This window comes from Hypomesus nipponensis, chromosome 21 (genome assembly GCF_054491055.1).
Source record: "Hypomesus nipponensis isolate SF chromosome 21, ASM5449105v1, whole genome shotgun sequence".
Lineage (NCBI taxonomy): Eukaryota > Metazoa > Chordata > Actinopteri > Osmeriformes > Osmeridae > Hypomesus > Hypomesus nipponensis.
In genome coordinates, this window is record NC_140381.1 from 10253329 (window position 1) to 10267500 (window position 14172).

Below are 14172 nucleotides of genomic sequence, written 5' to 3' on the forward strand. Positions count from 1 at the left end.
CCTCATTGGCTCGGGCTGGCAGAGTAAGATAAGATGGCCTTCATTGTCCCGAAGGAAATTTGACTTGGACACATACAGTACAGTATCTACCGTTTAAATACAGATACATCATTCGTAAAATACATGCCCGAACACATGCACACACACACTACCTACAGTACACTAGTACCAGTAGACTGCCATCAACCAACCCATTGCACGCTGCCCTTCAAACAACACAACTGTAATAATCATAGTGGGGAAAAAAAACGTCTAAAGATTTACAATAGGAAAAAGGTTTCTCTTGAGTTTAGGTGAGTTTTCTCTTGGTGGAAAAGTAAGTAAGTAAGACTTTATTTATATAGCGCTTTTCATACAAGAATTGCAGCTCAAAGTGCTTAAAAAGAAAGGAGCCTTGAGGAGCTTCTGACGCGACTTGCAGGAGTTGCTGTTGTCCCACAGCTGCAGAAGGTGTATATAAAAATGCGAATGCATCATGACAGTGCTACGCTGTTCTCGGACATGTTTGGCAATTAATATCTGTGTGCCTGTCAACAGGAACTACAGATTACCAGCCTGAGGATAAGGAGAACACTACTAACTCGCAACACACACACACTCACGCACAAATGTATTTTGGGAAGCATTGTTTGGGAGAGATAATTATTTCAAGAACGACCAGAGCTGAGAATAGATTAAGCGTCAGTTTCTGTCTGTGTGATTAGTTTTGAAGCTGTGGCCTCATTACTTTCTGCAAAATGTTTTTGGTTCTGTGGAAAAAAGAGGATTATGGGTTAGTACCCCAACCTAATGCCAGTTTAGCCTATTTGATGCCTGTAATGAGAACGGACTCTGTAATGGCATACCTGTGGAATTTTAAAACAGCTGTACAGTGAAGACAAGTCAAATCCAACACGGCTGTTAACAGCACGTCTGCTTGGGGGAAGAAGCCTTTTAGTCTGAATATGATTTGAACACTTTCCAAAAGTCAAAACAATGTATTGTTCCAAACTAGACCCTAGTTAGGCAGTACATGCTCTTCACTTAACTGTAATTAAATTGACTTTCTGTTTGAATTTCAAGAATATTCACTGACTTTATGTACTTATATTGTTTGGGATTCCCCCCCTTTCCCCCCCATCTTCATTCCCCCCTGCATCTTTGACTCTCTCTCTCTCTCTCTCTCTCTCTCTCTCTCTCTCTCTCTCTCTCTCTGTCTCTCTGTCTCTCTCTCTGTTTCTCTACCTGCCTCTCCTCAACCGTCTCTTCCTCTCCCCCAGGCAATGTCTGTGCTGCTTCAAAGAGTACAAGCAGCTGGAGGTGTTCAACCAGCTGGTGTACGCCCTCATCAGCCTGGTCATCGCCCAGGTAACCAGCCTGAGGGACAGCCTCTGCTCCGCCCAGGACTCCGCCCATAGCGGGGGCGGGGCCCCGGGCCCAGAGTGGAGCGAGGGCGGAGCCAGGCCCGAGGCTCTCCCCCGGCCCTCCTCTCCTGGTGAGGATGAGCCCCTGAACGTGGAGAGGGACTCGGCCGAGGAGGACGGGGACGCGCCCGACCAGAACCACAACAAGTCCCAGAGCCAAGGGGCGAGCCAGAGCAGTCCGGCCCAGCCCGAGGCCGCGGGTCCCGGGGAGGGCACCAGCTGCAGCGGGGCTGGAGGTAGCGTAGCGGCAACGGCTAGCGGTGGAAGTGCAGACAACCAGGACCCGTTCAGCTCTTGGAGCACAGAGGAGAGGGAGAAGTTGCTACTGTGTGCTGCCAAGATCTTCCAGATCCAGTTCCCCCTTTACACAGCCTACAAACACAACACACACCCAACTATAGAGGTGAGAGCACACACACACACACACACACACACACACACACACACACACACACACACACACACACACACACACACACACACACACACACACTGTGGCCCACTCCTGGACATGGATGAAGCCTAGTCCTAGACTAAAAACTTTTTTCAGTGGAGATCTTCCTTGAATTGTTCTCTTACTTAAAGACTCTGCTTAATCCATGTCTGGAAAACTGGGCCTATCAAATGTTGCACGTGTGTTCAAATTCGAGTACCCAAACACACCCACTCCCAGAACCCAATATGCAGTACACACAAGTCTGCAGTTCATTACAGAGGTCAACACTGGATGCCTTTTAGTTTTTTTTTCTTTGTTCAAGAGCCCTGTCAAGGTCCAACCCTATCAAGACCCTCTTACCTTGAGGGAGAAAGACTCAGACATTTATGCCGTCTAGTCATTTGAACAGAGCCCAGCAATGACTTGCATTCTTTTGTTTGCCCCCTCTCATCTCAATCTCTTCTCCCTCTTACACATTCCTCTGTTGCTCTCTCGTCGCTCTCTCTCACTGCCCCCCTCTGTCCCTCCCTCCCTCTCACCGCCTATCTGCCTCACCATCTTTCCTTTCCCTTTCTTCCTTCCCCCTCTCTCTCACTGTCTCCCTCCTCTCCCCCTCTCTCACTGTCTCTTCTCTCTCTGTCTCTCTGTCTCTCTGTTTCACTGTCTCAGGACATCTCTGCTCACGAAAGCAATATCCTCGGCTCCTTCTGCGATATGAACGTAAGTGTCCAACTCGCACCCCTGGATTCACCCCATCCTCACCGTTTCCATCCTCACACACAAAACCCAAATCCGGACGATACTCGCCTATTTCATCCCCCACACCCCCCCCCCCCCCACACCCACCCCCCCCACCCCCCGAAAGAAACGGGTGTGTCTGTCCGTTCAGGATGACCGTCTTTCTCTCCCCGGTGGTCACGCTGCTTATGTGTTAGTGATTTATGACATCTTGGAGCTATTTCTGTTTTATTGGGGAGCTGCATGAGAAGTGGCCGTGCCCAGAGCCTGACAGCTGTGGCCCATTTAAAGAGTCGAGAGGAGGAAGTGAGGTGGCGGTGGAGGGGGGGGGCTGGTTCTGGGTCAGCCTCTGTATCTCCTTACCCAGTGAGAGGGGAGGGGAGGGGGGGGGGGAGGACCCAGGTGAGGCTTTGAGACCAGGGTTAGGGAATGAGGTTGGAGGCGGGGTTGGGGTTAGGGCGTCGACGGGTGGGATGGATCAGAAGGGTCGAGGCCCGATCACGATCGGGGGAGTGCGTCTTGAAATTCCACCTCCACAAGTGCTGCACTGACTGCGGATGTGACTGACTGTGCCAAGTTGAATAACGAGGCCAATCAGAGGTGTGGATGGGGCCTCGGTGACGGCTCATCGCTCATATTCCACTTTGTCACTTGTCCTGTCGCCAGCATTGGCGTTCATGTACATTTTTATTGGTGTGTATATATAAACCCCTCGAGAAAAGTTCGGAAACGTTATTTCGGTCGATTATTCCTCCCCTTCAATAACACCAATTGGTATTGTATTTGATATCGTTGGAAAGCCTGATTAGTCACCTTTACAACGAGGTACAACTTGTAAGGATCGTGCATTCATGGAATGAGCGACACAACTAACCGTGTGGGTAGCGGTCCCAAAAAATGTGCCAAAATCCCCTGCAATATTCTTCTGTTGGTATTCACTCTCGTTTTGAGTTGCTCGGTGGATTGGATGATTCCACTCTCCCACAGTAATAAGGAAAAAACAACACATAATAGCCATTTTTACACTTAGTTAATTTTACACTGTCAGGGACCTCAGTAGCGTGTGGACGATCCATACGCAGCCACAACAGCTTGGCACCTCCTCCTCATGCTGGTCACCAGCCTGGTCACCCACTGCTGTGGGATGGCATCCCATTCCTCAACCAGGATTCATCACAAGTCAGCCAACATGTTTGGGTTGGTCACTCTGGCACATGAGGTAGACAAATTATGTGTGTGTGTGTGTATACACACATAATTTGTCTACCTCATGTGCCATAGTGTATATATATATATATTTTTTTGTTGTTGTAATAATTGGGTTAGAGCCCTTTGCTGCATATCACTCTCCCTCTCTCTCCCTCCCCTGCCTCTCCGGTCAGACTATACTCTCCCTATAAAAAATAAATGAAGGCAGAAATGCTCCCCCTTTGAGTGACTTAGTGTGCTGAGCGTGTGGCGCGTGTCTCTGACCAGGACGTGGAGGTTCCCCTGCACCTGCTGCGCTACGTGTGCATGTTCTGCGGGAAGCACGGCCTGTCTCTGATGAAGGACTGCTTCGAGTCGGGAACGCCGGAGAGCCTGCCCTTCCCCCTCGCCCACGCCTTCATCACCATCGTCTCCAACGTGAGTCACCGCCGGGAGGAGGAAAAAAAACCAAACCGAAAAAGCTGTTTTCTGTCTGAAAGACACGCGGCATGCTTTCGGAGGGTGCAGAAGTTGGGTCGTTGATGGTGTTTGTCTTCTGTTTGCAGTCCAGGCCTCCACTCGCATTCTAGAAGCCTGTTGAAGTTGCTTAACCATATAACTGACTAGCTGTAATGACATCCTTGTGTAGCCACCCAGCTATGTGAATTGAAGGAGTTTGTGTTTTGGAATAAAAGTCTCCTTTTTTTTTTTCTTTTTTTTTTCTTCCTTTCTCCTCTCCCCAAACGCAGATCCGAATATGGTTGCACATTCCCGCTGTCATGCAGCACATAATACCGTTCCGCACCTACGTAATACGGTAAGTTCCAGACAAAAGCCTGCTACTCCTGTCTCCAGTGCATCCCCCTGACCACATTCTGTTTCCGAGTCTCGAAAATCGCGGGCAGGGGATCTTTCCTCGAGCCTCTGAATTTCAACCTAGTTACAGATTTGGAATATATATGACTGTTACGCTATTGAGAGAGAGAGTTGGGGGGGGGGGGGGGGGTGCAGTGAAAGAATGAGAGATTGGTGGAGAGAGAGAAGGGGACAGAGAGAGTGAGCGACTGGCTGACTCACTGAGAGAATGTGAGTTCTCGTTTTCAGTCAGAATAATCCCTCGGGCTGTCTGAAATTCATACTGGATTTCTTATAAATGTTTTGTTTACGCCCGCCATTTTGTCTTGTCTGCCGTCTCCAGCACCAGATCAAACACCCAAGAGGCCAATTAGGGGAGGATGTCGGGAGAAACTAGCCTGCATTTTGTAGACTAGTTCGATTTTGGGGGGTTGCAAATTGCAGATACTCTTGTCGTCTTGAGGTTGTTTAAAAGATGTAATTTTGTGTTGCATTTTGAGGGGGGCTCCATGTTTTTAGACATGTCCAAAAAGGATTCCTGATGAGAACCAGCAGCTGTCTAGACCACCTTTCTGGCCTTGCGCTCGCTCTCTCCGTCTCCTTCTTTCTTTCTCCCTCTCTCTCTCTCTCTCTCTCTCTCTCTCTCTCTCTCTCTCTGTCCGTTCAGTGCCGCGCGTTCGCCTGTTGCTAGGAAGAGCTTCCCTCGCCATGGCAACAGTCGTCAGGGCTTTGGCAGCCAGCCTCTCCTCACATGACCTTGGGAGGAGCCCAGACGAGCTGGCAAGGCGCCTCAGCCACCCGCGGTCACGTGACAGCGCCCGGGGGCGTGACGGATTAACCACGCTGAGGCGTCTCGGAGGCCCGTGGTGACAGACGTCTCATGCTTGTTTTCTGGGCACGCTTGACTTCCCTGTCACCTTTTTTTTTAACGACTTCCTCGAGCCCCAGCCCCCCTAAATCATCCCAAATCATCATCTCCACACGTACGACGTTAGCGTAGCCGTTAGCGTAGCCTGTAGTTTGTTTTGTTTTGAGCGTAGAGTTACCAAGCTACAGTTTGGCACAGTCTCAAACTAGTTGAACTGCCCTGCAGTTCTACTAAACAAACACACACGCGTCATTACAATATCCGGAACGGGAAGGGAGGGAATGATGCAATGAAGTGAGGAATATAATAAGGAAAGGATTCAGGGACTGGGAGAGATTGACCTGTTGGAATACGCTGAATAACACGGTCAAACACTCATTTACATTTAGTCATTTAGCAGACGCTCTTATCCAGAGCGACTTACAGTAAGCTCAGGGACATTCTCCCCGAGTCAAATACGGTGAAGTGCCAAGGACACAACGTCATTTGGCACGGCCGGGAATCGAACCAACAACCTTCTGATACATAGCCCGACTCCCTAACCGCTCAGCCATCTGACCCCCTATTAATAACAATAATGTCTCCCCCCCCCAGGTACCTGTGCAAGCTGTCAGACCAGGAGCTGCGGCAGAGCGCGGCGCGCAACATGGCCGACCTGATGTGGAGCACGGTGAAGGAGCCGCTGGACAGCGCGCTGTGCTTCGACAAGGAGAGTCTGGACCTGGCCTTCAAGTACTTCATGTCCCCCACGCTGACCATGAGGCTGGCCGGCCTGAGCCAGATCACGGTGAGTAAAGCATGCACACATGGAGACTTGTATGCATGCACAAACACAGCAGACAGATGCACACACGACCAACCATATAATGCTGACAGACAGACAGACAGACACACACACACACACACACAAATAAAGCAAACACGAGCACACACACACAGACAGTCCTCCACACACATTAACAGGTGTCAACAGGTGTCCAGTAACAGCCAAGGTGCCCACAGTACATTCCACGCACATTCTCGCAGTCAGTCGTAAATGACATTGAATTCAATATTCAGCCACCCTTTCTTCCTCTCCACTCAGAACCAGCTTCACACCTTCAACGACGTCTGCAACAACGAGTCTCTGGTGTCCGACACTGAAACGTGAGTGTGTCAACCCCAGCCGGCCAGCCGCCAGTCAAACGCCAAAGCCGCTAAAAACGCTAACGCCGCTGAAATGCTAATCCCATTCTCCCCCCCTGTAGGTCGATGGCGAAGGAGCTCGCCGACTGGCTGATCAACAACAACGTGGTGGAGCACATCTTCGGACCAAACTTGCATATCGAGGTGAGTCCGGGGTCACGTCGACGCGTTTACCAAGCTCGAGTCTCGTTTCGGGTTCTTCCCACCGACCGGGGGTGTGAAAGAATATCCAAATGATGTGAATGAGAAAGGAGAGCAACATTTTGAAGAAGGGAAAAAATCTAGAAAGAAGAAAATGAACCTGTGGTAATGAGGCACTTGGCATGCGAGTGGCGGTAGGAACCGGGCGCTAACGAGCGGGTCGCGTCTGCTCCCCCCAGATCATCAAACAGTGCCAAGTCATCCTCAACTTCCTGGCGGCGGAGGGCAGGCTTAGTACCCAGCACGTGGACTGCATCTGGGCAGCGGCTCAGGTAAGACAGCACACACCGCCTATAATACACACACACACACCACCAGACATGCTCAAACCACCAGGCGCACATGCAGCACTCTCTCGTCATACAGCGAGTCTCATGCGGACGTGTTCATAACGACCCCCAGGACAAGTACTCCTGTCTCCTCTCTCGCTCTCTCTGTCTCTCCTTTTTAATCAGCCGAACCATGCATCCTTTGATTAATGATGTTGGTATTGAACAGTGTGTGTGTGTGTGTGTGTGTGTGTGTGTGTGTGTGTGTGTGTGTTCTGACCTCCCCAGCTGAAGCATTGCAGCAGGTACATCCACGACCTGTTCCCCTCCCTGATCAAGAACCTGGACCCGGTGCCTCTGAGACACGTCCTCAACCTGGTGTCTGGCCTGCACCCCAGCGCCCACACCGAGCAGGTACACACACACACACACACACACACACATGCCTACACACACATGCACACATACAGACACATGCGCGCGCGCACACACACACACACATAAACATACGCACATGTACACACAGACAGACAGGCACAAGCAAGGATTCTCACTGTCATACACTCTTGCGCAGTCACATACCCACAAATGCACTTATGCATACACACACCCACCCACACACACATTGTGGGCACAGGAACCTCAACAAGTCTCTGTCAAGGGGTAAATGAGCCGTTATTGCTTCATACATCTCATTATGGTTTCACTTCAAAGGCCTTGAGGTGAAAGACGGCAAACCACTTTCCGGTCCTCCGGCGCTTTTTCGAAGACTTGTCTAACAGAGCTCCTCTTTGTCCTCCACGTCGACACACACAGACGCTGTATCTGGCCTCCATGCTGATCAAAGCGCTGTGGAACAACGCGCTGGCAGCCAAGGCCCAGCTCTCCAAGCAGAGCTCCTTCGCCTCGCTGCTCAACACCAACATTCCCATGGGCAACAAGAAAGGTGAGACTCGTACCCCCTGTTGTCATTGTTCCAAGTTGAACTCCCAACTTATTACGAGGATGTTTTTAAATATATGTTTTATTTATTTATATTTAATCATAAAAAAATATAAATATTCTTTTTGTTATTATATATGTATTTTCTTTAAGTATTCACTCAATTTTATGGATCTGTTTATGGTTTAAAATCTTTTTTTCTTATTTTTTTCCCCTGGTCTTCCCTTTTACCCAGGCTCCCCGGCGGCCAGCCCTGACAGTAGTGACAACAGCGACACGCACCACAGCGGCGCCAGTGACATGGACATGGACGAGCAGATGATGGGCGGAGGCAAGCGGGGTCAGCAGCGGTTGTCCGACACTGAGGTAGAACCAAATTATTTTCGTCTTTCTAGGCAACATAGTTGGATGCCAACTATGGCTGGGCAATATATCGAATACTAGCGATTAATATCGCAATAATTTAGATGATGATGTAAGATTGGAAAATAATCGAATATTTTACGATATACCATGTCTTTCTTTTTTTTTTTTCTTTTTTTTGCTGATCCTTGTGTTGATTGTGTTTTAAGATCACCGTCTGGCTCCTCTGTGTTCACACACAGGCACACACACAGGCACACACACAGACACAATTTGTCTGTGTCAACAAACTGGAAAATTGCACACACTGTCTTTTGCTCTCTTTGTCTTGTCACATAAGGACCTCTGCATTTTTGTTGCGAGGTAAATGTTTTCAAGTTACAAGTACCATGTTATGGCAGTTGCCATACGTACTTGCACTACACATTTTGTACTTTGTAATAATAGCTGTTTTGTCTACATAGTTTTTGTTTTCTAATGGGAGCAAAAGAAAATCATGTTTTTTACATTATTTAAATGCAAATGCAAACATTTTAAGATATATATATATATATATATATATATATATATGGTAACATTTTGGACAATATCGATATATATATATATATATGTATATATATATATTTTTTATATATCGCCCAGCCCTAATGTCAACCCAGTTGCCAACTTGGCTTGTGTAAACAGAAACTTCCCTATATCTCCCACTCTTTCTGTCTCTCTCTCACTCTTCCTCTCTGTTTCTCTCCTCGTACTCTCTCTCTCTCTCTCCTTCCTCCCTTTCTCCTTTTCTCTTATTCTCTCTCACTCTCCTCTACCTCCCCCCCCTCTCCTCTCTCTCTCCCCCCCCCCTCTCTCCCTGGCCCCCAGGAGTCGATGCAGGGCAGCTCAGACGAGACGGCCAACAGCGTGGAGGAGGGCAGCAGCAGCCAGGCCTCCAGCAACGAGGCGGCCTCTAGCCGCGCCAGCCAGTCGCCGGGCAGCCCCGCCAGCGAGATGCACTCTGACGACATGGCCGACAGTGAGCCCCTGAAGGAAGAGGACGAGGAGGAGGACGAGGACGAGGAGGAGGAGGAGGACGAGGAGGACGACGACGAGGAGGAGGACGACGACGACGAGGAGGACGAGGACGACGAGGGCCAGGCGGCTGCGGCGAGCGCGGCGCAGGAGGGGAGCGCCCAGAAGGAGGCGCGGGACCCCCCGGAGGTGCGGAAGCGGAAAGCCGGCGAGGCGCTGGGGGAGGGCCAGGGTCACGGCGAGCGGCCGGGGGAGGCGGGGGCGGAGGCCCCAAGCCCAAGGGCCTCCCCTTCTCCCCGGAGGCCACGGCCGCCATGGTCAACGCCGCCTCGGCCTCGCTGGAGGGCCGCATGAGGATGCTGGAGGCGTGCTCGTCCTCGGGGGCGGAGAGGGGCGAGCAGCCGGGGCCGGGGCCGCAGGGGGGCGCCGACATGGGGCCCTCGCCCATGGTCCAGGGGCCACAGGAGCCGCCGTGCCTGCCCCGCCCGGGGGACTTCCTGGGTGACGCCATGGGCAGCGAGCTGTTCAACTGCAGGCGCTTCATCGGGCCCCAGCACCACCACCACCACCATCACCACCACCACGAAGGGTAGGTATCCACTGCTTAGGCTTCTGTCTGTCTATCCATCCGTCTATGCATCCATCTATCAATGCAAGCATCCATCCATCCATGCATACATCCATCTATCTATCTAACCATACATCCATCCATACATGCATCCATCTATCTATTCATGCATCCATCCATGCGTACATATAGCTATCCGTATGCGTCTATCCATGCATACATTCATGTATCCATCAAACCATCCATCCATGCATGCATCCATGCATCCATCCATCCATGCATACATATATACATGCATCCATATTTTAATGCATCCATCCATTCATCCATCTATCTATCCATATAAATGCATCCACCTATCCATGCATCCATCTATCCATGCATGCATCTATGCATCCATCTGTCCACACATTTATGCATCCATCTATCCATACTTTTATGCATCCATCTATCCATGCATGCATCTATGCATCCATCTATCCATGCATCCATTTATCTAGCCATGCGTCCATGCATGCATCCATCTATCCATTTATCCATCGAATTATCCATCCTAATGAGAAACCCACTTATCAGAAAGGCTATAAAACACACTGCAGTCTAGTATTATTCAACTCTCATTTATACACTTTGTGGAAACACGGTTCTCGTTTGAATTGAGATTCAACATGAACACTCGAGCAGCTATAAAAAAAAGAAGAAATTGTACATGATTTAATGATACGTAATAATCAATAATATAATAAACCAGTTGTGATTCCTGACTGTGGTGCCTAACCTGCCCCCCCCCCCAGACACCTGGTGGAGGACATGCTGAGTGCTGACGACGTGAGCTGCAGCAGCTCGCAGGTGAGCGCCAAGTCGGAGAAGAACATGGCCGACTTTGAGGGGGAGGAGTCGGGCTGCGAGGAGGAGGAGCTGGTGCAGATCAACTCCCACGCCGAGCTCAGCTCCCACCTGCAGCAGCACCTGCCCAACCTGGCCTCCATCTACCACCAGCACCTGGTGCAAGGTCCGCTCCGCTCGCCGCGCACGCTCGTGCCGCGTGGCACATTGTCACGTGCATGCGCTCTCTCGCGCACACTCACATACACACTCACTCGTGCCCACATACACTCACTCTCGCTACGTCATTCATATACAAGCAAACAAACTCTCACCTCCCCCTCCCTCATCCTCACCTCCTCCTCTCTGGCTCCCCCCACCCCCCCCCCCCCCCCCTGCAGGGCCGGCCGTGCACAAGCACCAGTACACCGGCGGCCACGCCGTCACCGACATCAACCTGGACAACGTGTGTAAGAAGGGCAACACCCTGCTGTGGGACCTGGTTCAGGACGAGGACGCGGTAAGAACCGTGCCCCCACCAGGGGCCATTCACTCATTTCATTATCATTTACTAAACAGCGGGGGAAAAAACGTTTTTCTACCTGTGACTGGAATGTCTCTCTCTTTGTCTCTCTCTGTCTGTGTGTGTGTCTCTCTCTCTCTCTCTCCGTCTGTCTGTCTCTCTGTCTCTCTGTCTGTGTGTCTCTCTGTCTGTGTCTCTCTGTCTGTGTGTCTCTCTCTCTGTCTCTCTCTCTGTCTCTCTCTCTGTCTCTCTTTGTCTCTCTCTCTCTCTGTCTGTGTGTCTCTCTCTCTGTCTCTCTCTCTGTCTCTCTCTCTCTCTGTCTCTCTGTCTGTGTAACCACGTCCTCTCCAGATCCACCTGTCGGAGGGCCTGATCAACGAGGCTGAGAAGCTGCTGTGCTCTCTGGTCTGCTGGTTCACCGACCGCCAGATCCGCATGCGCTTCATCGAGGGCTGCCTGGACAACCTGGCCCACCACAGGTGTGTGCTGGGCTGTGCTTGGGTGTCCGTCTGTCTGGAAGTATCGGCTGTGTGTGGCGCTCCCTTTCTTTGTCGCTCGCTCTCGCTCTCTCTCTCTCATCCGTGTTTGACCTGCTTGGACATACAACTTGGCTGTAAGAAAGGCTGGTGACATCAGCCAACGGGACACCTGCTCCATGTCCTAATCCCTCTCTTCTCTTCCCCCTCAGGTCCGTGGTCGTGTCTCTGCGGCTCCTACCAAAACTTTTCGGCACTTTTCAGCAGTTCGGCTCCAGTTACGACACCCATTGGATCACCATGTAAGTGTGGTGCCTTCGCTCGTCAAACACATTTCTGTCTTTTTTTTAACTTAATGTAGATATTCTGAAGAGTGATACGGAGAAATGTCCATTACATGTCATTTCCCGATGACTTCATCACCTCATGTTTGGCCATTTCTGTTACAAAAGAATGGAGTTTTTAATAGTACAAGTGTTGTCGTCAAGGGAACTATTAGTACACCACCTCCTTTTTCAGACACACAGTTAAACCCACAGTAAAACACACATGTTTTTCCTTTGAATCACAGTTCACCTTATTCTTGAACACACCACCAAAAATAAAATACAAAAATAATCCATACATTTTGGCGGAATGAATTGAGACTGCGCCTACCTCTTCCAGATTGTAGTGTGAGGTGTAATGTCTGTGTTCTGTTCCCCCCCCTCTCCCCCCCCCCCCCCCCCACACACACACACACACACACACACACACACACACACCAGGTGGGCAGAGAAGGAGCTGCACATGATGAAGCTGTTCTTTGACAACCTGCTGCACTACATCCAGGAAGTGAGGGAGCAGAGACACAAGTTTGCCCTGTAGGTCATCATTTCATCCTCTCTGTCTCTCTTTCTGTCCCTCGGTGTCTCTTCCCCCCCCCCCTCCCGCTCAGTCTCTCTCTAGATATCTCTCTCTTTCCCTACAATCAATATGACCTATGCGTGCCACTTTTAACTGTCTGACGCAAACGTTCAAATTGGAATGGAGGCCCGGTCTCCAATCTCCAAACCAACTCGTTGAAAAGGTTGATGACATTTTGTACCCTGGTCGGGTTCAAACGATAGCGTGTCATACTGTGACGACGACACGGAAGGCTGTCTAAAACGCATTGTCACCCCCCCCCCCCCCACCACCACCACCCCCCCTCCCCCACCCCTCCTCCCCCTCCCAGGTACGGCCACAGTGCTGAGGTCCAGGTACGCCTGCAGTTCCTCACCTGTGTCTTCTCCACCCTGGGCTCCCCCGACCACTTCAGTAAGCGACCACACACCCACACATACACACGAGCGCGCGCACACACACACACACACACACGGAGGTCTTCTCCACCCTGGTCTTCCCGGGCCCCTTCAGTAAGCGACCACACACACACACACACACACACACACACACACATACACACGACCACACACACACACACACAATGAGAGAGAGAGAGAGGACTGCGGACATGGCGGTTCCATGTGGAACCTGAGGAGCCCTGGTGAGACAGAAGGACCCATTGTCCCTCACCCAGACAGCCTGGGCCATCTCTTCACACCCAGTCTCTCTTTCTCACACACACACACACACACACACACACCATCCACAGTCTCTCTCACACACACGCACCATCCACGGTGACGATTGAGCTTCCGAGGAGTGTGTTTGTCTGTGTGTGCCGGTCGGATGTCAAAGAATAATCAGTGTGTGTATCCATGTTGTTGTATAAAAATGTGTGTGTGTGGGAATGACCGTGTGTGTCTGTATTCTTGGATGGAAAAACAGGGTGTGTGTGTATTTTGAGAGAAAGAGTCCTTGTTTGTGTATTGAATCGTTTGGGAGAAAGGCTCAATGTCTGTATATACACTGTATTGAGAAAGTGTGTGTGTGTGTGAGAGATAGCTAGATAAAGAGTAAACGAGGTAGACGGAGAGAGAGCCCTCATGGTGCTCGTGAGGGCGGGGCCCTCACTCTGCCCATTCTCCTCCCCACAAAAGGACAAGGTCCTCCATGTAACACACACTGCTGCCTCCGTGTCACCCCCGCAGTGGGTCGGTCGTTCCCCAACATGTCGCTCACACGCTGCACTGATCTGTCCACGTCATCTGAAGGTGCATAATGCTGTGTTTATCTATGCGTTCCCCTTACGTGTGATTGTTGACTGTCTCGTCTTCTCCTCTCTTTCCTTGTTTTTCTTTCTTCATCCTCCTCTATCTCCTCTTCCTCTTATCCTCCTCCCCTCCCGTCCCTCTCGCTTCCCTTGATCCCCCCCTTTCCTCCTCCTCCCCTAA

General features: G+C 50.7%; 1 protein-coding gene across 1 annotated transcript in view; it reads left to right on the forward strand.

Moving 5' to 3' along the window:
* The window catches only part of usp34 (ubiquitin specific peptidase 34), a 47639-nt gene that overhangs the window by 4806 nt on the left and 28661 nt on the right, over positions 1-14172 (forward strand). The window contains 19 exon segments of the mRNA XM_084685012.1: positions 1260-1806; positions 2509-2559; positions 4054-4203; positions 4515-4582; positions 6083-6275; positions 6573-6634; positions 6736-6817; positions 7054-7146; positions 7432-7557; positions 7960-8089; positions 8321-8451; positions 9316-9705; positions 9708-10051; positions 10825-11042; positions 11257-11375; positions 11730-11857; positions 12067-12156; positions 12622-12717; positions 13071-13153. Of these exon segments, the coding sequence (XP_084541138.1) occupies positions 1260-1806; positions 2509-2559; positions 4054-4203; positions 4515-4582; positions 6083-6275; positions 6573-6634; positions 6736-6817; positions 7054-7146; positions 7432-7557; positions 7960-8089; positions 8321-8451; positions 9316-9705; positions 9708-10051; positions 10825-11042; positions 11257-11375; positions 11730-11857; positions 12067-12156; positions 12622-12717; positions 13071-13153 (3101 nt within the window).